General features: G+C 43.9%; 1 protein-coding gene across 2 annotated transcripts in view; it reads left to right on the top strand.

Moving 5' to 3' along the window:
• Positions 1–26,114, top strand: part of LOC306912427 (cadherin-18-like) — a 199,910-nt gene extending 173,796 nt beyond the window's left edge. For both annotated transcript variants that reach the window (XM_079488637.1, XM_079488638.1), the window contains exons 11-12: positions 21,042–21,311; positions 23,797–26,114. In XM_079488637.1, the coding sequence (XP_079344763.1) occupies positions 21,042–21,311; positions 23,797–24,440 (914 nt within the window). In that variant the 3' untranslated portion in view covers positions 24,441–26,114. The remainder of the gene's footprint in view (positions 1–21,041; positions 21,312–23,796) is intronic.
• Positions 26,115–26,462: the final 348 nt, after the last annotated feature.

Here is a 26,462-nt window from a genome sequence, read left to right as displayed (position 1 = left end):
TATCTGACTGACATATCGGTCGGATCGGTGCGATGTAGGTGTGAGGCAGGGGCGCCTAACTTGTTTCCTGCGCGCGCGCAAAATTTGGCGTTTTTTCGGGCCGAGTCGGGTGTCTTAGCACGATTCTAACTCTGTTAAAAGCATGACAGCGTCAGCCACTACTAAGAAGTCACTACTGACCTTGTTTAAAAATACCCACATGGTTAACTGCAGGGCTAACAAGCATTGGTAGGCTGTGTGTGTGTGTGTGTGTGTGTGTGTGTGTGTGTGTGTGTGTGTGTGTGTGTGTGTGTGTGTGTGTGTGTGTGTGTGTGTGTGTGTGTGTGTGTGTGTGTGTGTGTGTGTGTGTGTGTGTGTGTGTGTGTGTGTGTCAGGGCCGCTTTTTGGGGGTGCAGTGCGACGGTTCATTTTAATCTGCTGGAGCAGCTGCTCAGTTTGCTCAATGGCTCAGGCGCCTCTGAGGGCCCATGTGAGGGCGGCCCGAACCTCTAGTACATTAAGATAGGTATTTTTATTTGGCCAAATGAGGCGTAGAATTTCACCACGTTGGACATGCGCCTTTTGCCACTGATCACTGCCTTGTGAGTACCGGTATATTATATTGTAGTAGCAGTACGCACATAGGCTTTTTTCCCCCTGAAAGTTGCCTTTTTCCATCACACAATGTCATGTTTGGCACCTTAACCACGTAAGCCAAGGTATATACTTTGTTGATCGTGGTCCCCTATGGGTCTACACAAAGCCCCCTATTTTTTCCGTCTACACCAAATCTATTTGCTAAAAATAGCAGATCTACAAGCTCACAATACGTTGTGTTGCGATGTGTTGTGAGCTTGTAGATTGGCTATTTTCACAAAATCCCAGGATAGGGACGCTAGGGTTCAAGTGGATAACTAGAACAAATTCCTCTATGCCCTACATACTGGCATTAGAGTGCATGATTCCAAGTTCTGAGTTGGTGATAAAAATAAAATGATACACAAACACTGTCTAGACGTGTTCAATATGAACCCATTTGACATCATACAACATCATGGCATAATTTCACATGATGCGTGCCGCTGCACCCGACGGAAATGTTGCATTATGTTACTCACCGTGCAAGTTCCACTTAATGTGTTTTGAAAGGCATGCTGCAAACCGGGCCATGTTGAAGCAACCTCATAGTGTTGCACATGCAGCCCCCAACAGTGCAAACATATTTGCCATGGCTGTCACCAATGCAAACATATAGGCATGGTTATACATGGCAGTTAGCATGTCTGTTGTTTGTTTTGCGGTGAGACTGTTAGCCCCTCGTTCACTATCTCTCTCTATCTATCTCTCCTCCCCATGAGATCTGTTTTTAATGTCCAGGAGAAAACGTGAAGCACTGTTGCCTTGGTTACCGAGCTACTGGAAGTTTCTCCTTCCCTTTTTTTTATATAAATGATTTTCCTTGTCTTTTCATTTTGGGTTTGAAGGTTTGAGGAGGAAATGGAGAGGATGCGAGCTGAACCCGTTTTTCTGTTCTTGCTGTCATGCAGTGGTTTTATTTTACTCAAGTAAAAGTCTGCAAAGTAACTTGTAACTAAAGATGAAATACTAAAAGTACCTAAAAAGTAGACTTAATTACAGTACTTGAGTACTACTTAGTTACTTTCCACTACTGCTGCCAGGTCATTTTACTCCCTCGTCTCTCCCTCTGTTCTCTTTCTCTGCTCCACTCTCTTTTCAGAAGTAGTGGATAGATAACATGTTGGTATATCTTTTCTCCTTTACTCTCCTCCCTGTTCCTCCATTTTCTCCTCCTCCCCCTGGTCTCATCTCCTCCATCCCCTTCTCTCTATTCCCCTCTTCTCTCTCCATGGCCCTTCTCTCTTACTAGCCCACATTGCAGCGGGTGTCTGCATATACACTGTAGGGCCTCAGTTGACCTGAGCCAGGTAGAGGACTGGGAATGGATGACAACCGTCTCAGTAATGAGACACAGACACAGAGGGCCTGGACGGTAGTCTGCTGGTAGCCAAACCCTTCAGGCTTTTCTTTCCACTTCCAACGAGGGGAAAGAAGACAGCAAGCTTGGCTTGCTACCAACATTGCGGGTAGCTTTTTGTTGGCGCTGAAACAAAATTTCATAAGGGCTCGTGTGACTTCAGGATGCGAAGCGTGTTGCAATTCGTCATTAGGAAGCTACAAAGAAACCATGTCGTTTGAGGCTACTTACACTGTGTGTGTGTGTGTGTGTGTGTGTGTGTGTGTGTGTGTGTGTGTGTGTGTGTGTGTGTGTGTGTGCTACAGTATATGGTTTCACAAAACCATGGTTTTGTTGTGGCCTCTTTTTTTGACCGTTAGTAATACATCCATTCTAGAATAGAAAATACATTGCAATTGATTTGTTTTAAGCCCCTGCCAGGCTGCCATCATCTTCAATGTTTATCAATGTCTATTGAGTGTAATCCTGCACACATTTTAGTTTATAGTTTTTGTATTTTTCTCCAAGCAAGCTCAATTGTATTTTGCTTCTGTTCTTGTGTTCTTGTTTTTTTTTCCAAATTGAGCACGCGCAATACAAACCACCTCAAGTGTATTGTAAAAGAGGAAAACAAGATAATTAACACTCACACCAACACCTTCACTAAATAAAATGAGTCCCTAAGCAAATCACAAAGTAGATTACCCTATGGCCACCTTTTGTACAAAGTCTGAGCTTATAGGCAACCGCAGGCTCAATCTGCATTGATTTAGAATTCTAATTTGTCCTGCATTATATATATGTGCCATTAACCTGCATACGCCTTAGATAGATGCTCCAACCCATGCCCTTACTTGAATAACAGCTCTCCCCTCAGCCCATTTAATGCATTTTCTGCATCTCTATATTTCATATAATGCGATTGTGTAAAGCGTATTCATTCCTCGATGGGGGACAATAATAACTTTAAGTTGAACATGAAAGTTAATTCAATAGCATTTGTTGCAAATCTCTCGGTGCGTGTGTGCGTGTATGCTTGGGTGTTAGAATATTAGGACTAATAAAAAAGGTTCTCACGGTAATTTATACATAGGCATAAGAGGAAAGCAATCAAGGAAAGTGTTTGACAAGTGTTGCTAACTGTCAAGGCTTTGTGCTGAAACGCCTTCCTTGATTGCCGGCCATGTCTATAAAAAAGTATATGATTGTGTATGAATAAAGTATAAATATAGTATGAGCACTGATAATGGTTGTTAAAGACCTTCTCTATACCATGCACCCGATATGAAACTGTTAAAAAGAACTTCTCAAAACAGCTTCACCGTCTGTTCACGCATGCATCCAATATGAAATGAATGCATCACCTGGACCCGACCTTCAGAAACAGTTTGAGTCAGGCTCACACCTCTTGGATTCACACTAGTTTAGGTGGACAGGAAAGATTCCATAACAGAGGGGGTTGACATAGGACAGGATAAATAAGTGTTCAAACGTTAAGACACAACAACATTTTTAATTACATGGGAGCAGAAATTGTGTCAGATGTGTATAGGGACTCAAATCTGTCGCATATACTGTAGTGCGTGTGCATTTGTTGTACAAATGAGTGTGTGTGTGTGTGGGGGGGGGGGGGGGGGGGGATTGGGACTGGGGGCATTGCGTCCTTGTTATGACACACCACTGGACGCTCCAGCATACTAATAACCAAAACAAATCCCAGACATGTTCTGCAGTATACTGCCAGTGAGATTTACCACGTTTTTACCCAGCTAATTGGGACCTAATAAATGCAAAGTCAATGGGTGGGGTGTGGGGTGTGTGTGTGTGTGTGGGGGGGGGGGGGGGGGGGGGGGGCTGTTTGCCTTTGTTCATGTTGGGTGTTGAATATTTAGCAGGCAGGTCCATTACCGATTTGTCATTCATATTCAGCTCCATTCTGTATAACAGCTTTTGTTGCGGTATATTTAATATTACGTGATGGCTTATTCTTACAGGAATTAACAGGATACAAAAAATATTGGGTGTTAATTTAAGTCTGAGTCTAAAAGGGACCCTCAGGAGTCAATTCTTATAGTTTGAGGGTGGTAAACTGGCAGACTCGGCCGACAAGTTCCATTCAAGCACAAATTAAATCTCCCGTCAGTTTGAGATTCAGTGTGAGTCGAAATTGTGACCGTGGATGTGGCGATGCTGAGACGGGTTTGTCAGCAATATACCACTGACGTGCACACTTGATTAATGACAGTCATATCCAGCCTGCAAACTAATATCATGTCCCCTTTATTTGGAGAACCACATAGACCAGGGTGGACACAAACCAATGATGAAGTGCCAATAAAGGTTGTGGTACTGGGTACGGGTATTCCCTTACCATTTAGCTCTATTAGTGGCAGCTGTATCGGTGATGTCTGCTAACGCATGCCAATATAGGCTGGGCTGGCTCTACAGTAACATTACTGCTCACAATAGATGCCTCAGGATTCGACAGCGGTTCCCAGAAAGATATCAGATATACAAGCGCTCAATGCATTTCGATCTTGCATATATATTTTGTCTATTCATTTATTTTAAATTGTGAATATATGTTAAATATAGATATATATTAATGTTTACAGACTGATAATAAATGTGTTTCGGTGCCCGAGGTCAAGAAAAGCTTTTTTTCTCTGTCTTTTGAGTCCAATAAAATGACTCCCATAGCAACATTCATGTTTTAAAATGGTGAATACTGAGATCTGATAAGAAGATAATAAGAAGAAGATCAAAGAGTAGCAGTGCACATGGGGCGTCTTGGTAGGTGCTGCTGGCCTCTAAGTGAACTGAGATCAAAGAATAAAAGGTAGAGCCGTGCCGTACCGTACGTACACTCTTAGCCTGGTAAACCATCCCCGTATTCTGCAGAAGACATAGTTTACCAGCCTAGTACACTCTGGCTCCCATTGTTATTTTGTCATTTGCAGTTACAGAGAGCACCATTATATTTAAAATAAATTGTAGAAAAATGTAGTCTTTGGCATTCTGGTAAAACAGGCAGTTAAAATACAGTCGCAAAATGAAATTAATTAGTTAAAACAGCAAATGATTCATCATCAGACATCAGGTTAAAATGTACTTTTTCTCTGTTGGCGCAAACCATTATTAATGAATATATTTTACAAAAGAAAAAGAACAAGAAATAACATGATTATTTCAGCTCCCAGTTGTCTGAAACCTGATGTATGGTTTGTTGCAGTTGTGAGCTTGTAGAACTGCTATTTTTAGCATGCGTTGGAAAATATAAATGATGCATAAACGTTCAAGTTTATCTGAGAGCCCAGGATACCAGCCATTTGAGAGAGCCCACGGTTGATTGATTGATTGATTGATTGAATACTTTATCAGTCAGCAATATAAACAGCACATGGTACAGTAAGACATTAAAGCTAAAAGGATAACGCAAAAGTACTGTCCTCTTGCCTCCATCGGCTGTGACACTTGCCTTGTAGGCAGTACTAATAATCCGCTTGTTGGCCTCTGTTTTGAAGTCTGTATTTCTTCCACGGTGCATTGCTCCAAACCTATTAACAGGTTAATTGTGGGACTTTATCTTACCATTTAGGGGTAAAGAACATGCACACAGTTCCTCACTGAATGAGTTATTATGAGAAAGAGGTGTACCTGTAGTTCATACATCTGACGAAGCACTACATGTACCCAGATGAAAATGTGTACAGTACACATGAATTTATAGTTCAAACGCTAACCTTTCATATCGCCAAACAAGGTGTCTTCCATCTTGGATAACACCTGCAGGCCTACACTCTCAACCATTCACTGGTTTACTCAGTGGCCAGTGCCACTGTGTCCCATCATTCCCTATTATTTTGCTCCCTTCATATGACACGTAGCTTGCGGAGTTAGTTCAGTCAGTCACACTCGAGGGAGTTCATGCCGTGCTCAAAGGCGCATTCTATACTCAAGGGGTTAACATGCTGAATTTCTATGTGGGTGTAGAAGTGTGTGCAAGTCCCACACGTCATTCGCTGATGTGGCAGTCAGCTGACCAATTGGGCGGGGTACTTAACTGGCTTATGGCCAGCCTAATTAAACAGTGGATTGTGCCTTCTGCCTGCACTATTCATATGTTTAATTTGTCATTTTAATGCCAATAGAAAAATCTGTGATATACACACTCCATTTCATTCTCACACGGCAATCCTATAGTAGACACTCAGTCCTGATGGTGGCGGTAGCGTCACCATTGTGCCGATTTGGACCATTGGACATGATTCCTTAAACTTCCGGTTTAAGGAATCACAACATCCAGGACTAGTTTGGACTGGTGCAGCACTATCAGATGTCCGGAATGCTAAGCGATCATTGTTTATTTTAATAACTAAGTCAAATTAAGCTCTAATCAAGCCCAAAATATCGCATTTTACGCAGCGATGCATGCGCGATCACACACACGTGTGTGATCGACCGTGCACGAGCAGATTTCGGCCGGTTTTAGGTAGATTACATCGGCCGTTAGCCAAACAAGCTAAAAGTTGCTACATTTTGTTATATTAAGCTCCCGATTACAGGGGATTAAACGATTACGTCAATACGTCAAATGGCCATGATGGATTTATTGATATCAATACGCATAATACGTCACTGGCCATAAGGGGGTTAAGCTCACTAGTCTGCATGCTCTTCCTGCCTTCCTTCTGCTATGGTTCCCGGTTTTTCTCTCCCCTATCAACTCAGTCTCTTTTGTCTCCATCCTCTTCTGTCCTCCTTGTTCCTATTGTTTGAGACACACTGAGTTGATTCTACAGAGATGTATTCCAGTATGCTTTGTATTGTATATCATCAGTATTATTATTAAGGGCCTGGGGCTTTTTGTGTTATACTTTCAGCATAAACTTTGTAGGCTGGGGTGGCGATTGCCATCCATCACTGGGCCCCGGTTGGCTCGTTGGCTTCCCGTTCGCCATGTTTTGGTTTTCCTTTCTTATTTTTTCATTGGTTACATTCAAAATCGGACAAAATGACAAGGCATTTTAGTGGCCCATCTCCCTCACCTCCCTGCAGTCACTTCCTGCTATATCTTCTCTTTCATCTCACCTTCTTTCCCTTCCTTTCTATTTCTCTGACGCCTCCCCTCCCCTCTCCCCTCTCCGCTCTCCTCCTCCCCTCCCCTCTCCTCTGCTGTCCTCTCCCTGCCAAGCCTGAAATCCCCCTAGGCAGATCGCGGTGAGGTACACCTCTGTGACAACAGTGTGTCATTAAGCCTGTGTTTACAGACGCTCATCCTCACTCCCCCCCTCCGATTTCCGTCCCTCCTTTTTCACAGTCCTCTCCTGTGTTTCTTGAGGTGGGGGTGGGTGGGGGTTGGGGGAGATATTAACACAGCATAATGGCTTTTGCTTGTTTTCTCTCTCTCCCCCTCTGTTCCCGGCAGGCTTCCTCTCTCTCTCTCTCTCTTCCCATCGTACCTCGCTTTTTCATTTCTGTCATCTGTGTCCTTCCTTTCTGCCCCAGCGCCATCCCCTCCTCTCCCCATTTAAGCTGGCTGTGCTGCTGCACCACCTGACTCTGGCCCAGGGGAAGTGACTCAAACATTCACTACAGTATAGACTACAGTGATGGTTAAACCACACTGTTGAGGAAGAAGGCTGGAGAACAGGAATGTCACTGCGACACTAAAACGTGCTGCTACCCACTGTGTTGTACAATATGTAGATTAACTACGTTCAAAAAGACTGAACAGGACGTTGGGATATGTGAATAAGGTTTCGCTTTTATATAAGAAAAAAAGGAGTACAGGAATAGTGCATAAAATGAATCTTTGGTATCACTTGGCATACGGGTTTTCTCTCGGCTACTGGCTGCTATTATTGCTCAATCTCCACTGAAAACACAAAAAAAGAAAACCCGGCCTTTTTTCCCGGACATCCGGCGTTAGTCTCAAAGCATCATGGGACATGCAGTTTTAGTAAACGCTTTGTTAGAATAGAACTCGCAATTCAAATGAAATCAATATAGACGGTAGATGAAATCAATTATTTTTAACTCAATCAAGTCTTTTTAAACTGTAAATATTAATAATATGCAATTAGTAGGGGAGCCTATCACTTTCCGTGATTTTGGAATGTTAATTTTTGGAGACAGGTATATCTTGATTCTTGGGGTTACCAGAATGCCAAAAAAACATGTCTCCAATTTTTTATGTCAGGTTTAGCATGTTTAATTAGCATAATTAGCTAATAAATTGTCAAAAACGGAAATGGCAATAACTTTGCTTCTAGGTAACTTATAAAGGTGATCTAAGAGTCTGAGTCCATGTTTGTGATGTCCAGAAATGCATCTGTTACCATTGTGAAGTCATACAAGCTTTCCTAATTAGCATAATTCCCATAAATTATGCAAAAACGAGGTGAACATCAGCAAATTGCTGCATGTTTTACTTTTAGTCAACTTTGAAAGCTTCTCACAGACTCCATGTGTATGTTTACAACTCCAGGAATAATTATCATCCTATGAATAAATCATGCAACCTTTTGTCTATGTAATAATTATGTAATAATCACACCAAAACCAGAAATAGCTATATTTCGTTGCTTTAAGTTAATTAATAAATGTGATCTTACAGATAGTAAGTCTGTTTGCATGTCTAGAAAATATTCTCTTTCCATAACTAGGATATGCAACCTTTCCATTATTAGCTTTATATATATATATATATATATATATATATATATATATATATATATATATATATATATATATCCCTCATAAAATAAAGAACAATATGAGAAATGGTCACAGAATTATCACATGATTTTTATTCTAATATTTACAGAAAGTTTTGAAAACACATTTAATTGAAGGGTCTTCGTCATCGTCAATCCCCAACAGATGTGCCTTGTTTACATTACCACACACCTCTAATCATCGGCCCTACACATGCACATCTCAGAGCAGTTCAAATTTTGAGATCAATAAGAACAATGTGATATGCACTGTGATTTCTTGCAGACACATTTTATCAGTTGGGTAATGGTGGCTGGGCCGTGGGTATCCCGTGTTGTGACTGGCACCAGTTGATCTCCTTCAGCCTCCCATCCATTTTTAGTTTCTGGTGGCATCTGTGGGTTAGGTACGTGGTCCTGATCCCATACCATTGCCTGATAATATGCATGGGTAATGGCTTGATTTAATGCTGCTTGTGTAGGTGGCAGCTTCTCGGCTTCTAATTGTTTCTTTGTGAATAACCTCCACCTGAGCTCATCAACATCCACAGGATTTGTACCGGGCTCGTACAGCTGGCAAACAAATGCTTCAATCTTTTTTGACAGTTGTACCCTTCCAGCTAAGAGTGTAACTGTCATAGATGGAATGGCATTGGTACAGGCAATGGGAAAGCCACCATGGATCAAGACATAAGTAAGCTGACCACTCCATAGCCACACTGGACAGGAAGACCAAAGAACATAGTGAGATCCATGTAGTATTTGACCGACGCCAGGGTGGAAAGCCCCGGGCCCCTACCACTTATCATGTGGAAGACAACACACCGATAGGGAAGTGTCAGAAAAACAGTTCTTGTCAGGTATCAGCACCAAAGATGAGCTGACTGTCTTATCTTGCTAAGAAAGCCCTCCAACACTTCCAGGTGAAACCCAATGTTTTTATAATCACGTCAAAGCAGGCTGTCCACTCAAACTCTATCGATGTAAAACATCTCCACAGCGTACAGGAAGAGGCTGACACAAGGATAATCCTGCACAGCCTGGATGCTGTCCGAAGAGGGGCAACACAGCTCTACATTGAGTCCCCTGACACTGATGTCTTTGTTCTTACAATACGACGGTACCATCAGCTGTGCAAGGACATCTATTTCATCACCGGTGTGGGGAACAAAAAACGTATCATCGCTGGAGCCAGTAGTGCAGGCACTGGGTAAAACGAGGACTTCAGCCTTACCAGGGTTCCATGCCGTCTCTGGAGCTGATCAGACAGCTCCAGGGAATTTAACCTGTTGGCCAGGTCTAAACAGGTGTCCTGTGGAGGTGGTATCTGCAGTTGCTACTGTATATACTATGAGCTACAAAAAGGCTCAGTTCTGACGCAGCACGTACCTAACCCACAGATGCCACCAGCAACTGAATATGGATGGGAGGCTGAGGGAGCTCAACTGGTGCCAGTCACAACACGGGATACCCACGGGCCAGCCACCATTACCCAACTGATCAAATGTGTCTGCAAGAAATCACAGTGCATATCACATTGTTCTTGTCGATCTAAAATTTGAACTGCTCTGAGATGTGCATGTGTGGGGAAGATGATTAGAGGTGTGTGGTAAGCAAGGCACATCTGTTGGGGATTGACGATGACGACGAAGATGGAGACCCTTCAATTTTCAAAACTTTCTGTAAATATTAGAATAAACAATCTGATAATTCTGTGACCATTTCCCATATTGTTCTTTCTTGCGACTGCAGGTCGCCTTTAGGAAATTATGGACGGGCCTGCCCCAAAGTTATTAGTTCTCAACAGGCCCGAAAATTCAATTAGATCTCTATATGGAGCTGACCTGTTCTGACATTCCATATGTTGATCTGACCTCATCAAACCCTGTACACTCAAGACACGCTCCATATATGGCCAGTTCAGAATACATTCCATATGTTGATCTGACCCCCCATGCCAAAGCACCAGCACTCGCCCAGCAGTCTGTCATGACCCAGGCAGATATGTTGATCTGACCCCCCATTCCAAAGCACCAGCACTCGCCCAGCCCTTTAGTGCGAGGTCGCTTCTAATATTTTCTAGACATGCAAACAGACTTACACTGTCTGTAAGATTAATTAACTTAAAGCAAAGAAATACAGCTATTTCTGGTTTTGGTGTGATTATTACATAATTATTACATAGACAAAAGGTTGCATGATTTATTCATAGGATGATAATTATTCCTGGAGTTGTAAACATACACTTGAAGTCTGTGAGAAGCTTTCAAAGTTGACTAAAAGTAAAACATGCAGCAATTTGCTGATGTTCACCTCGTTTTTGCATAATTTATGGGAATTATGCTAATTAGGAAAGCTTGTATGACTTCACAATGGTAACAGATGCATTTCTGGACATCACAAACATGGACTCAGACTCTTAGATCACCTTTATAAGTTACCTAGAAGCAAAGTTATTGCCATTTCCGTTTTTGACAATTTATTAGCTAATTATGCTAATTAAACATGCTAAACCTGACATAAAAAATTGGAGACATGTTTTTTTGGCATTCTGGTAACCCCAAGAATCAAGATATACCTGTCTCCAAAAATTAACATTCCAAAATCACGGGCATCAAAATTTGATTGATAGGCTCCCCTACTAAATAGGGAATGCAAGGCTGACGTCACGGTAGGCCTACCGGCCTACTGGCGCCATCTTGGATGTGATGGCCTACATATTAGATCTGCATCAAGTGTATAAAGTTGGTGTTTGAGTGTTTAGTACAAAGTGCTAGAGCTCTTTCAGTTTGCCAAAATGGGATTTATTAAGCCTATACTTGAGTAGGCTACTTGTGAAATACAACAAGTAGGCTTCTCACCATAAACAAGGTCAGAATAAAGGGGATACAATAGATCAGGGGTTCTCAACCCGTGGGTCGCGACCCCTCGGGGGGTCGCCAAATTATTTTAGGGGGTCCCCAAATTATTTAAAAAAAAAATAGCAGACCTACAAGCTCGTAGCGCGCCACTCGGTGGCGCGCTATGAGCTTGTAGATCTGCTATTTTTCAATAGCTAAATTATAACAATGCTTAAAACACCAAAAGGGGTTCCCGCCCAAAATGGTTTAAGGTTATTGTAGCAGTCAATTTATATTGGGGGTTGGGAGGGGGCGGGGCGGGGGTCCCGAGACATTGCCAAAGCATTTCCGGGGGTCCCCGGCCAAAAACGTTGAGAACCCCTGCAATAGATAATGGACTAACGTAACGTTTCACCGCATTCCTCTCACTGGCCGCCTCCTCTGAGTCTGACTTTCTCTCTCTCTCTCTCTCTCTCTCTCTCTCTCTCTCTCTCTTCCCCCCCTCTCTCTCTCTCTCTCTCGCTATATTATGGTATATAACTATTCTCTCTCTCTCTCTCATATCTCACACACACGTTATACGTTTGCGTTACGGGCCGATCAGCCTCAGGCAGTAGCCACCTGTTTCCTACCTGCTGCTCCATTTGTCCGTCAGTGTCAAACAACCACGCGGTCATTTAATTATTTAATATCTCCGACCGATGCGGACCCCACGCGGACATATCCTTATGGAAGGGGGAGAGGGTAAAACACCACAAGAGTGACTAATCATCAGGCAAACTTTGTTGTTAGCCATCTATAGCCGAGCTTAACTCTGAATTGACTGGATCCAACTACACTCGTCCAAACTAAAGTTGTAAACATTGCCAACGCACATCTCGCGCGTTCTTTTAATGAGCCGTGTTTTACCATAGAGTTATGTTTTTTACACACACACACACACACACACACACACACACACACACACACTGATCGGACTTCCAAGCCTTGCGTTTGCTTGTTAGAGAGTTCAGTCTTTGACTCTTTTACACATAATTAGCACAGAAAAGCAACATAGTTAAAATGTTAATTGGTTATTATTAAGATCTTAATAGCCTATGGTGTGCACATCTCAGAATCCATGTGCTATGATAATTGAACCTGCTGCTTTTTTACCCTTCTGCATATAGCATAACAGACAATGAGGTTATGCTCTAGCTGTAGTTTTATATAATATATATTAGGGCGTGTTCCTTTTTTATGTACAGTAACATTTAAATGTGCCTTGTTTTCAAATAAAAGATACTTTCAAATGTTTTTGAAGCTTGCTCGTAACATTGTTGGCTTAATACTTTTGATGCACTATTGTTGTTCTGCTATATGCCTATCTGTTGGCCAGGTATAGTGACTTATCACATTCAAAATGGCGCACCCCCCGAATTTGCATACCAAAGGTGCGAGGTTTGCATGCCCCATTAACAGCTTTTAACCATTATGCAAATTAAATAACACAATATGAACTATGTAACCAAATTAAGTGGGAAAAGGTTAGGAGGCGTAACACTAACATTATCGTTATTATAGACTCATTATAAACTCAGCATGACGTTTTCCGCTTCATCAATTCCAGCTTCTCTGAAGGCAGCGGCTCAACTTCTCTGACTGTTTGACACAGACCTTGGAACCTTGTATGTGTGTATGTGACAATATAAACAGTTATACTGTAATCACTGAGTAACAAAATACAATCAACATATATTTAGCATAACGTTGGCACCTTTTCCAAGGTTGCAAAGCCTGCTTTTTTGAGCAGAAGTGGGAGTAAGTCACACATGTGCAAGTAAGTCTCAAGCAAGTCCCAATTAAGTCACAGTGGTGGAAATCAATCCAGTGGAGCAAGTCACAAGACAAATCATATGAAATTCTGATGATCTACTCCAGTTTCCAAAATCAGTTAAAAGACAGTGAGTGGTCATTATAGGTTGAGTTTTATTTTCAACCTTAATGAAAACCGCCTGCACACCTTATAGCTAAACCTTACTGATATTATAACATTTTGTGGCAATAACAAGCAGCTATGAACAACATTGGAGAGGTGTGTTTTAGTTATTTCCTGCAGAACTTTCATAAGACAATATAAGATAAGAAGGCAAGTCTCATATCCTCACCTGGAAATAATAGATGCTCGCCCAGCAGTACACGTAACAAGAGCACCGTCAACTATGGCTGCAATAACCTTGACCCGATACTCGTGGAATGCTGAAATGCTTCTGAAGCTCCATTGAAATCAGAGCTGAACCAAATGAAGGCAGCAGGGAGCGGATAATGTTTTTATATATAGGAACAACCTTGGGCACGGCATGCTGAAATGTGAACTCGTTAAAAGCTGTCTTGGTAGTGAACAGTTGTACGGATCTTCTTTCAAATTGGATCCCAAACAAAGGCCGTAGGGAGATGACACAAAAGTATGAATGGACGGATGGATGAAGGGCGTATAATACCACCCGTCATTGGTCAGATTTAAAAATATGAAATAAAAAAGTAACTGCATGCCACCCTGCATGCCCATGCAATGTTGATATGAGTAGACATGTCACTTCTATCCAATTATAGTTCTGTGAGCTATGTTCTACCTTTAGGCAGTTCGCGTCAGCCCAGCAGATGGGACATGCACTCTATTCACCTTTTGTTTTGTTTTCCAGCATTTCAGAAGTTCCCTAAAAAATGTGATGTCGTCTTCAAGAGAATATATGCCTGCTCTATCCACTCCACTCCTTCTCTTTGAGTTCTCTTCTCCCTCGCTCCCTCTACGTTGGTCCCATTCCCTCGTTTCTTCTCTTGTTTGATCCTCCTCTCCCATCCCCTGCTCCTTTATCCCGCTCTCCCCTGCTCCTTTATCCCGCTCTCTCTCTATCCCAACAATATCCTCCCTGCATTTCTGCCAACAAACTTGTTTTGTGGTTGCTATCTCTATCTCTATCTCTCTCTCTCTCTCTCTCTCTCTCTCTCTCTCTCTCTCTCTCTCTCTCTCTCTCTCTCTCCCTTCACCCCGCTCTCAACCTCGCCACAGACAGACACGTACACAGACAGTCCTGCGTGGAGTCGTACAGGAGACCACCGTATCAGTCTGTCCTTCCATGTTCCTCTCTCTCTCTCTCCAATGCACTTTATCTCTGCTTCTAACAAAGCCTGGAGCGCCACTTCTCTTCTCTTGTCTCGTCACTGTTGCCCTGCTTTCTCTTTGCAGGAGAGTCATTTGAGTGGTTTCTAACCACCACCACTGTCACTCGCCCATCAACCACCCCCCCCCCTCTCTCTCTCCCTCTCTCTCTCTCTCTCTCTCTTTCTCTCTCTCTCTCTTCACCCGTTCCCTCTCTGTGTTCTTTAACTTCTTCCTAATCCTCCTTTGCAGAAAAATCATTACAGTCTTGTTTATGTTGAGCCAGACATGCCTCCCCCCATTTAATTGACCCCCCCCCCGCCCCTCTTGTACTCTCTCTCTCTCTCTCTCTCTCTCTCTCTCTCTCTCTCTCTCTCTCTCTCTCTCTCTCTCTCTCCCCCCCCCCCCCCTACAGTCCTCCTGTCCTCCTGTGTTCTGAGATGGTATTATGATTCTTTTTTACTCATTAGACCAACACAGCGCAACATCGCTGTGGGCGGACACGGGTGTACAGTATATATACCAAAGAGATAGACAGAGCTATTATGGTCCTTTCTCCATCTCTCTAACTCCTTTTCAAAAGCCAATTTTCGCACTCTGTCGCGCTATTCCTCCCTTTTCTCCTCTCCTTGAGCTCTCCATCCTTCCAATTTGCTGCATGAAGGCTGGGAAGTGTGTGTGTGTGTATGTGTGCGGGGTGCGTGGATGTGTGTGTGCACGCGTGCGTGTGTGTCCTGTGCTTACAACCATGTGTTCTGCAAGGTCCAGCCATATACCTGCTTTTAACCATGCCCTTCATTTCTTTACTTCCCACCTCTCTCTGTCTCTGTCTCTGTCTCTCTCTCTCTCTCTCTCTCTCTCTCTCTCTCTCTCTCTCTCTCTCTCTCTCTCTCTCCTCTCTCTCTCTCTCTCTCTCTCTTTCTTCCTAGGCAAGGGAATAATGGAAGCTTTCAAAACCTGCTTACATGCAGATGCTTAAAGAGTTTATTTTATTTTATTTTTTTTGTGTGGCTTTCGCCTTTATTTTATATATTTTTTATGGAGGGACAGACAGTAGGCTGACAGCAAATGGGGAGAGAGATGGGGGGATGACATGCAGTAAAGGCCGTCAGGATCGGGAGTCGAACCTAATGCCAGACTGGATTACCAGCCAAGGTGCCTGGACCGCTGAGCCACGGCCCAGGCCTCTTTTCTTTTCTATATCAATTAGTAACTGCTGCACTGTAATGGTGAATGCCCCTGGCTCGCTGAATCACTGTACATAATGGGGCTGGGCAACTTTGACGATGGAGAGGGCCACTATATTTCCACACTCACTCCACGTTGCATATTACTGTCCCAGCAAAAATGTGTCTCAGTGCGACGCGTTTTGAGCTTGTCGATCAGCTATTTTTGCTATCTTTCAATTAAAATCCTGAATTATTTTTGCCTATTTTTGAATTGGAATCCTGAAAAGTAAAATTGTATTTAATTTCAAATGCATTTACTTATAGCCTAGTTATATTGACTTTATGAACTAAATACAAATGCATTGGACATAAATAAGACAATAACATTGTAATACTAGTCATTAAGCTACTAATATAGACTGAAGTAATTAAACGTAGGTCATGTTTGCATGTTTGGAATTGTAACAGCTGAAATCAATAATATATCAGTATGCTGATATTAACCTGCGGGCTGCATTAAGTGATGGCCGGGGGCCGTCAGTTGCCCATGTATGCTCTACATCAGGGGTTCTCAACCCGTGGGTCGCGACCCCTCGGGGGGTCGCCAAATTATTTTAGGGGGTCCCCAAATTATTTTCAAAAAAAAGACCTACAAGCTCGTAGCGCGCCACTCGGTGGCGCGCTATGAGCTTGTAGATATAGCTAAATTATAACAATGCTTAAAACACCAAAAGGGGTTCCCGCCCAAAATGGTTTAAGGTTATTGTAGCAGTCAATTTATATTGGGGGTCGGGAGGGGGCGGGGGTCCTGAGACATTGCCAAAGCATTTCCGGGGGTCCCCGGCCAAAAATGTTGAGAACCCCTGCTCTACATCACCATAGAAAATAATGCACACACTCACACACATTCACTCAGCAGCAGCAAATGCACTTTGGCCTATAGTTGGCCTATATACATTGTCATACTGTAGATTGACAGTCTGTCTACATTTTAATTTCTTTATATAAATTAGCACAGTGGTTCTCAAAGTGGGGTCCTTGAGGTGGTTCCAGGGGCTACCCAATAAAATGTATTAATATAGCATGAAAATATGATTAACAACTTTAACCCTATACATAAGCTATTTGAAAATAGCCGTTCTTCAAGCTCACAACGCATTGTGAGCTGGTAGATGTGCAAAAAATTGTTTGGAAACAGAAATCTTACATGGGTGTCCCCGGCACAACATTTTTCAGATAGCCTGCATATTAATTTGGGGGTCCTTGACATGAAAACGTTTGAGAATCAATTAATTCACAAGCTTATGAGAACCCCCACTTCTGATGGTAAGACATCATGTCACTGCTATGCATAAGGTCAGTGGTACAGTTCCATGTCACTGCTATGCATAAGGTCAGTGGTACAGTTCCATGTCACTGCTATGCATAAGGTCAGTGGTACAGTTCCATGTCACTGCTATGCATAAGGTCAGTGGTACAGTTCCATGTCACTGCTATGCATAAGGTCAGTGGTACAGTTCCATGTCACTGCTATGCATAAGGTCAGTGGTACAGTTCCATGTCACTGCTATGCATAAGGTCAGTGGTACAGTTCCATGTCACTGCTATGCATAAGGTCAGTGGTACAGTTCCATGTCACTGCTATGCATAAGGTCAGTGGTACAGTTCCATGTCACTGCTATGCATAAGGTCAGTGGTACAGTTCCATGTCACTGCTATGCATAAGGTCAGTGGTACAGTTCCATGTCACTGCTATGCATAAGGTCAGTGGTACAGTTCCATGTCACTGCTATGCATAAGGTCAGTGGTACAGTTCCATGTCACTGCTATGCATAAGGTCAGTGGTACAGTTCCATGTCACTGCTATGCATAAGGTCAGTGGTACAGTTCCATGTCACTGCTATGCATAAGGTCAGTGGTACAGTTCCATGTCACTGCTATGCATAAGGTCAGTGGTACAGTTCCATGTCACTGCTATGCATAAGGTCAGTGGTACAGTTCCATGTCACTGCTATGCATAAGGGCAGTGGTACAGTTCCATGTCACTGCTATGCATAAGGTCAGTGGTACAGTTCCATGTCACTGCTATGCATAAGGTCAGTGGTACAGTTCCATGTCACTGCTATGCATAAGGTCAGTGGTACAGTTCCATGTCACTGCTATGCATAAGGTCAGTGGTACAGTTCCATGTCACTGCTATGCATAAGGTCAGTGGTACAGTTCCATGTCACTGCTATGCATAAGGTCAGTGGTACAGTTCCATGTCACTGCTATGCATAAGGTCAGTGGTACAGTTCCATGTCACTGCTATGCATAAGGTCAGTGGTACAGTTCCATGTCACTGCTATGCATAAGGTCAGTGGTACAGTTCCATGTCACTGCTATGCATAAGGTCAGTGGTACAGTTCTATGTCACTGCTATGCATAAGGTCAGTGGTACAGTTCCATGTCACTGCTATGCATAAGGTCAGTGGTACAGTTCCATGTCACTGCTATGCATAAGGTCAGTGGTACAGTTCCATGTCACTGCTATGCATAAGGTCAGTGGTACAGTTCTATGTCACTGCTATGCGTAAGGTCAGTGGTACAGTTCTATGTCACTGCTATGCATAAGGTCAGTGGTACAGTTCCATTTCATTATGCCAACACGGTGGGGAGTGGGGACCTCACTATACACCCTATCAGGGACAATGTTAAACTGCCCAACAAAGAATCTTTCACCATCTTCGCCGTCAGTTACACAACGTTGCATCATTACATGCTTAATCAACAAGACCTGTATAGATATCACCTTTCACCGGCGGTGGATGCAACGTTTGCAGCATATATTCCTCAGATGCAAACAGGAAATTCACAATTAAGTGTGGAGGAGAGGGTAACAGTACTGAGGCACTGAGCAAAATGTGCGAGAAAGATAATAAATAAATTAACAGAGTGAGGAAGAAAGCCGTGCACGTATACGGAGACAAAAGAAAAGGTGTCTTTGCTGGAGTTCAAGCTTTGTTTACCTGCTTACCTCCTTCTGTGGGCGAGAAGAGTAATTCATCTAGAGTTGTAGCTTGTGTGTGTGTGTGTGTGTGTGTGTGTGTGTGTGTGTGTGTGTGTGTGTGTGTGTGTGTGTGTGTGTGTGTGTGTGTGTGTGTGTGTGTGTGTGTGTGTGTGTGTGTGTGTGTGTGTGTGTGTGTGTGTGTGTACAGTTCCATGTCACTGTGTGCGTGCGCGCGCATGTGTACGCGCACTGAAATGCCTGAGGGGGTTGTGTGCATGTCAATAAGAGCTGTATGTAAATGAATATATCCTCTGTGCCGAGTCCCCCAGGCAGTGCCAGAATACATTGATAAAATACACACACCCACGCACAGTCACGCATACACCTGCAAGCACTTGCACACTCACACGCAATTAACTATGTGTGCAAATAAATATGAGCGCGCGCGCGCACACAAACACACACACACACACACACACACACACACACACACACACACACACACACACACACACACACACACACACTCAAACAACAAACAAACCATTTATGAACACATGTAGCCTATCTATACGCATGCACATGACTGTCTGCTAGCGTCTCAGTTGATGTGCTTCCTCATGGCTGCGAGCTCCTCAGGCCAAGTGGAATGTGCACTGTGAAGATGTAGGCTGTGGTTGTGCATACTGATAGCTGGCTCAGAACCCTGCACGCCATCTGTCATTCTGTCTGTCTTTCTGTCTGCCTGCCTGCCTGCCTGTCTGTCTGTCTGTCTGTCTGTCTGTCTGTCTGTCTGTCTGTCTGTCTGTCTGTCTGTCTGTCTGTCTGTCTGTCTGTCTGTCTGCCTGCCTGTCTGTCTGTCTGCTGTTTGTCCGTCGGTGGCACTTTCTATAGCTAGTCTCTCCATTCTACAGTACGTCTCGTCTCTCCTCCCCTGGCCCTCTCGCGCACACATTTGCATAACGCACCCACACATAACGCACCCACCCGAACCCATGCACACACCCTTACACCCACACACCAATTAATACTAGTCTCTCTCTCGCACGCACGCACGCACGCACGCACGCACGCACGCACGCACGCACAGACAGACAGACAGACAGACACAATAGCCGTTATTCGCTGTGGGCGCCTGTGTTGGCAGGAAGATCACCACTGCAGAAGTGGTGCTGGTGATGTTTCTGAGGGCTATGCTAATAAAGCTTCAAGTGGGCCATGATATGTGTTAACAGTCCCTTCGCTAATAGAGGGAACAGCATGAGACGAGAGCAGAGGTGATTTGTGAAGGGAGTGATGGAACAGGCAGTATGGAAACGGATGTGAGGACAGCATACATCTCTCCCCTAGCACCACCCTTAGGCCAAACCTTCTACTTGCACACAAGTTATCATTATTTCAACATCTAATGGGCACATTGCCATGAACCTTGCTAAGTACATGCAGAAACCCAAACTATTTGAGTGACCCATGACCTTTCTTCTAGCACCACCCTCAGCCCAAAATATCAACTTTTTTCTTTTCAAAAAAAATGTAACAGAAATCAAACATGTGAATGCAAGAAAACAAAAATACATAACAAAAACGGAGACAAACAGAAAAACAGCTTGACAAACTTCAAAAACACAGCATTTTCCAAACAGTACAAGGCAAGGCAGGGAACAGCAGGAGACATGACTCATAATGTACAGCAGATATACAACATTAATTGTCACAAGCCCGGCCTGCATCCAGCCCCTGCTCGCACCCCGAGGAGACAGAAGCTCCGGTGACCCCCAGCCCGCCACCAAGTGACTGGCCAGAGGCCCCCGGATCCCCCGCCCCCCAGCCAAAATATCAACTTTTTAACAGATGATATTGCATATCTATCAGAAAGATTTCAGGATTACCCCTACTGATTGTAATGACCCCATGACTTACCCCTAGCGCCACCCTTTGGCCAATTTGCAGTTGGGGGTAAGGAACAGCATAGACTCTAGGGTCCGACGGATAGAAATGGTATCCCAAAACTAGGCAATGTGTTTCCTTCTAATTTTGGAGAAACCGGGAGATCCCTGTCGTTGAACAACCACTAGTCTATAGCAATGATTGCGGATATTTACTTATCACTTACACCCTCTTTATATATATGGCCATGTCCATACTGTAAATTCGCATCACAGTACAATTGCATTGTTACTATGCATGTCAATAAGACTTTGTGTCCCTGCGTCTATTTTGTCCTCCTCTAGATAACACAGCCAGCATCCTGTCCTATCGCAGAGGAGTGTTCAGTCAGGATGGGGACCGCGAGGTCTTCCAGCTGCCGGTGGTAGTGGGCGATGGTGGCGAGCCCCCACTCAGCAGCACGGCCACTCTCACGCTGCGGGTGTGTGTCTGTGAGCGAAACGGCAGGGGGCGCAGTGGCGGCAACGTGTGCCGTGCCCAGGCGTTCCTGTCATCAGCAGGCCTCAGCACAGGGGCCTTTGTAGCCATTCTGCTGTGTATCATCATACTGCTTGGTAAGTACAGCTAGAGATATATAGGACTATATATACTCATACTGTAGGCGGCCTGGTTTTTCCAATTGTTATGTCCCTGTACACAAGGACCAATTGTCCCCAATCCCCATGCTTGTCTTGCAAGGACACATAGATGAAAAAAAAGGGGAAAAAATATATATATAATTTAATTAATAATTAATAAGTATAGTGCTGTGACCCTCTGTATATTATTAATAGTGATGCTTTGATCAGCTTGACCAAGGACAGCTGAAGTGCTACACACACACACACACACACACACACACACACACACACACACACACACACACACACACACACACACACACACATACATACATACATACATACAAACATACATAGGCTACATACATAGGCTACATACTGTACATGCATCGCACGCACACACCATGTAGCTAATTTGGTGCGATGAAATGCATTCATTTAGTAGGGAAGATGTGTATGTGTATATCTGTGTACACTGTTTGGTCTAAAGACTGCTAACGCTAAAATACACCTCGTGTAGGACCGTCATTCAACTAGACGCTTGTACTGTAGACGAGGCTTGTACTGATGAATTCATGGATGCTTTGTGTACGATGCTGTCAAGCGTTTAGCAAGGAAAAAAACAACAGCAAAAACTTTCTGACAACTCTACCGCTCCCTTGTGCAAAGGATACTTTTGATTTTATTTATTTCCCTTCATGTCTCTGTGTTGCCTTATATGAAGTGAATGTGAGTAATAAAGGTGTGCGTAGTGGTCTGTGGGAGGAGAGAGGTGAATACAAAGCAAGTGGGAAACGGAGTGAGGGTCAGACAGAATGGAGAAATCATCTCCACTCTAGATTATCAGATAAACTCTCCTGTTATTAATGTATATTGTAGTTGTATTACAAAATATAAACTATAGATAAAAAGTAAAACGAAGAATGTTCCCTGTGCAAGTTGGCCTTACATGCACACCACATCACAAAACCCTTTTGATCATTTCAATGTAATGGCATTTCCATGACCATTGTATGATACTGTAGTTATGGTGATGATGCTAATGGTGATGGGAAGTGAATTCATGTTGGCTGTAGTCATTGAAAACTGAATTATAGGGGGGCACGGTGGCACAGTTGGTAGTGCTGTCGCCCTCACAGCTAGAAGGTCCTGGGTTCGATTCCCGCTCGGGACGCTGTGGGTGCTGGCGGCGTGTGTGGGTAGGCGAAAAGGGCCCTTCTGTGTGGAGCTTGCATGTTCTCCCCGTGTCCTCTAGGGTAGGTACCCTCACAAAAAACATGCAGTAATCCTGGTCTCTAATCTGCCTCCCCCTGGCCAGCCGGGGCGCCTGATGGAGGGGAAAGGAACTGGTTGGAATAACGTGTTCCTTCCACGCGCTACGTCCAACCAGGGAAACTCCCCCCTGTCAGGTGTAAAGGAGCAACTTGGACACTCAGGCTGCCTGAGTCAGGCATGAAGGAAGCATGAGTTCAAGTCCGTTGCTCTCCCCATGTCCCCCATATATGGGGACATGGGGATCACATTAGATACTTGACACAGGGGTGAAAAATGGGTTACAAAATCGTGGGATAAAGAAAAAAAGAAAACTGAATTATAGAATGTTATATTGGCTCCATAGAATATTTCCCTCGTCTGCCTACCTCGTTGATGTATTCTTGGTAGAGATACACACATGGTACAGAGGTGAGGTTTAGGAATAAAACAATAACTAGCCAATCAAATCAACAGATAAATGCTAGTGAAATATTTAACTCAGTCATACTAGTTTTATCCAGTTATTGAAACATGAATGTGACTAACACACTCTCTGCCGCCCCAAGTTTTTACTCTTGTAGGCAAAATGCCAAGGTTCTTGTGAAAACGTCTTCCCCAAAGATTTGCATTAATATAATGTTAATGCAGTGTGCAGTGGCACGGATGGCCTTATGACACGTCTGTAAATAATAAATAAAACTAGTGTATGATATACAGTCTCTGAGGAACATATGATTGCGAGCAGTTGAGACGAATTACAGTCCACACTAAGGGGTCAGGACAGCTAGGCCTTTTTGGGGAGGGGTCAGAATACATTATGGACTTAGACTGTCATTCGTCTCAACTGCTCAGTGAGATAGAGGGCACTCTACAAAAGGTGTTATATAGTTTGGAATGAAGAAAGCACCATGGATAGAGACGTAATGTGCTGTATCAGTTCAGCTACGGTATAGTTCAATAATTGCTCACTTCCTATCACAATGAATCATAACGCAAACAATCACAGTCTTATTTCACTGATGAAAGCAACGTATCTCTGCGTTTCTTCTATCTTCGGCCTATCTGCATATCTCATTCACATTGTTCCCACTCTCATAACGTCATACCCCGCTCCACTCTACCACTCGCTGTATTGTTCTGACTATTGTTTCCTTCCTTGTCACTCTATCCTCCTCTCTGACCCCCCCCCCCCCCCCGTTCCTCTCTGCTGTCCCTCTCTCTTCAGCCATAGTGATGCTATTCGCTCAGCTCCGCAGCAAGAAGACCAGCAAGGAGCCGCTGATCCTGTCCGAGGAGGACGTCAGGGAGAACGTGGTGACCTACGACGACGAGGGAGGCGGCGAGGAGGACACGGAGGCCTTTGACATCGCCACGCTGCGGAACCCGGCGGCATCCGAGCGGACACGGAAGTTCCACACCTACCACGGCCGCCCGCGGCAGCGCCAGTGTAGACAGGACAACGAGCTGGAGGAGGAGGACGAGGACGACGGGGGGGACATGGTGGTGGTGAGGAAGAAGAAGAGAGGAAAGGAGGACTACGGGGAGTACAGCCCAGAGCTGGAGCCCGCGTGGCTCATGATCGGCTGTGTTCCCCGGGACGTCAGTCAGTCTGCGCCCTGTCTGGCGCCGGACAGCCAGGAGGTCATTCAGCGGGTGATTCGGAGGAAGGTGGCGGAGGCGGACACGGACACGCGGGGTCCACCGTACGATTCGCTGCAGACTTACGCCTATGAAGGCCGGGGCTCCATAGCCGGATCGGTCAGCTCTCTGGGACTGACCGACCCCGTCCAAGACTGGGAACTGGAGAGCCAAACTCTGGAACGACTTTATGGAGAGTGTCTCACTCTACCAACCAACCCTGAGTCCTAAGTAGGAAGTGGGTTTTTTTCCTTCCCCCACTAAGCCGGGTTGAGTAAATTGATTGTTTGTGCCATTGAGTCCCCGAACTGATCGTATTGCTTGTCACTTGGATGCTCACCATGGATGTCAGCTGGGGCATAAAGTGAAGTCAGAGAATGAGAAAAGCCATTATTGTGAAATACGCATACACAAACATACTGGTTCAATGACCATTTTGGAGAACAACCAAGGAACAACCAAGGTGTTTTCTGGAGATATGCTGTTGCAAAAGTGTGGGACAACAAAATGTGCGGTGACCAAAACTTTGGAACTTTTGGTTTCTCATTATTCCCTTTTGGGTCCATTTGGTTCCATTTGTACACTCTTTGGAGTTAAATGAACACTGAGGATTTTACTGTGTACTTGTTTGATGTTTCAATTGAAATGTTTGAGCTGGTCACATCCAAATGTATTCCACTAATCCACTCGCGACATTACTCACTTTTATAATTGAAGTTCTGCTAGAAATGTGATGTCACGGTGCCATTGCCCAGCCCTCATGTGTCGGATCCAGCTTAACCTGCAAGCTTTGAAGGACACACTGGGACAGCAGTTTGGGAGGTGCAAAAGCTTGTGCCACAAAGTTCAGATCGTCATCAATTTATCTTCTGCAAATGGAAATTGCAGTTTTTTTTGTTTTTGTTTTTAGAATGAACCACTGAGAAAACAGCTGGCCTCAGGTCTCAGCTGCAAAGTGGGTTGGCCAGGGAGAGAGGCAAGAGAGAGTCTCAGAAAGCTAGTGACATTATCAGGCCAAAGAAGCCTCCAGGCCTTTCCCCCTTAATGTTGTATGCTGTTCCTTTACCAATTATTTATTTTTCCTGACAGATTTGCATGCTCATAAGGGCCACAGGAGCTAAACCCCATGAACCCTAGCGCCCTATTCTGGGCACGTCATAATAGGCGAACGTTCAGCAACAATAGCAGATCTACAGTCAAGTTCACAACAAATCTCAAGTCCACAAATGATGAGCTTTTAGGGAGGAGGAAATGGGAGGGGTCCAAGTATAGAAGCCTCAGGGCCCCAACTTCCCATGTATGGACTAAATTGAACATACATTTTTACAGACCCCCTATGGCCAGTTCCATGAGTATGGGCTAAGCCTATAGATGCAACACTGCCATCATTGATGACCTCTGTTAAAAGTCTGGCATTGATCTCCATTGAAAGCTATCTCTGTGTCTGGCACTAGGCTCGACTCATGCAAGTGAAACGGCCCCATTACGGTGTTGGCAGATATCTACTACAGGGCAGTCACAAGGCTAGTGGTGAGCAGACATTATCGACAGCCAGACAGACAGTGACACGAGGGGACACTTGGTGAATTGCCACCATGAGTGGCAAGACAACAAATGAGGGCTCCAAGCTCTCTGCCAGCTGCAAAACTCTGACAGCGGAAAAACATGACGTCTTTTTCAATCTCTTTCCACTCTCTCTGTCTTTCTCTCTTGATCCTGACAAATGAATTATGTGCATCTGTAAATTGGTTTGGGAGTTTAAAAAAAAATCTGTATGCATTTCTTTGCACATGGGCTCAAGTCAGTGGAAAGAAAATGAATACATTTGTGAAAAAGAAATCGAGAAGATGCAGGAAACGGAAATTATTTTCCCTGGTGTATATTTTTATTGTTAAATAAAAAGACTATTGATTTCAGAGAGACTGGTTGATTGTATGCTTTTCTAAGTCTTGAATCTATAATGTGCTACCCTTTAATAGCACTGCTATTAACCCATTCAGGCCTGACGTCGAAATTAAAAAAAAAAAAGTTTTCTAAATCATGACAATTTTCGGAAAGATTTGAGGCACATTTTAACGATTTTTCAAAAATAGCAGACCTACAAGTTCATAGCGCGCCACTCGGTGGCGCGCTATGAGCTTGTAGATCTGCTATTTTTCAATAGCTAAATTATAACATAATGTTTAAAACACCAAAAGGGGTTCCCGCCCAAAATGGGTAAATGGTTAATGTGGTTAAACGCTAACGTGACAT

The sequence above is a fragment of the Electrona antarctica genome (genome assembly GCF_951216825.1).
Source record: "Electrona antarctica genome assembly, chromosome: 19".
NCBI classification, from domain to species: Eukaryota; Metazoa; Chordata; class Actinopteri; order Myctophiformes; family Myctophidae; genus Electrona; species Electrona antarctica.
Note: the sequence above shows the minus strand (reverse complement) of the source record. Positions and strands in the feature narration are given on the sequence as shown.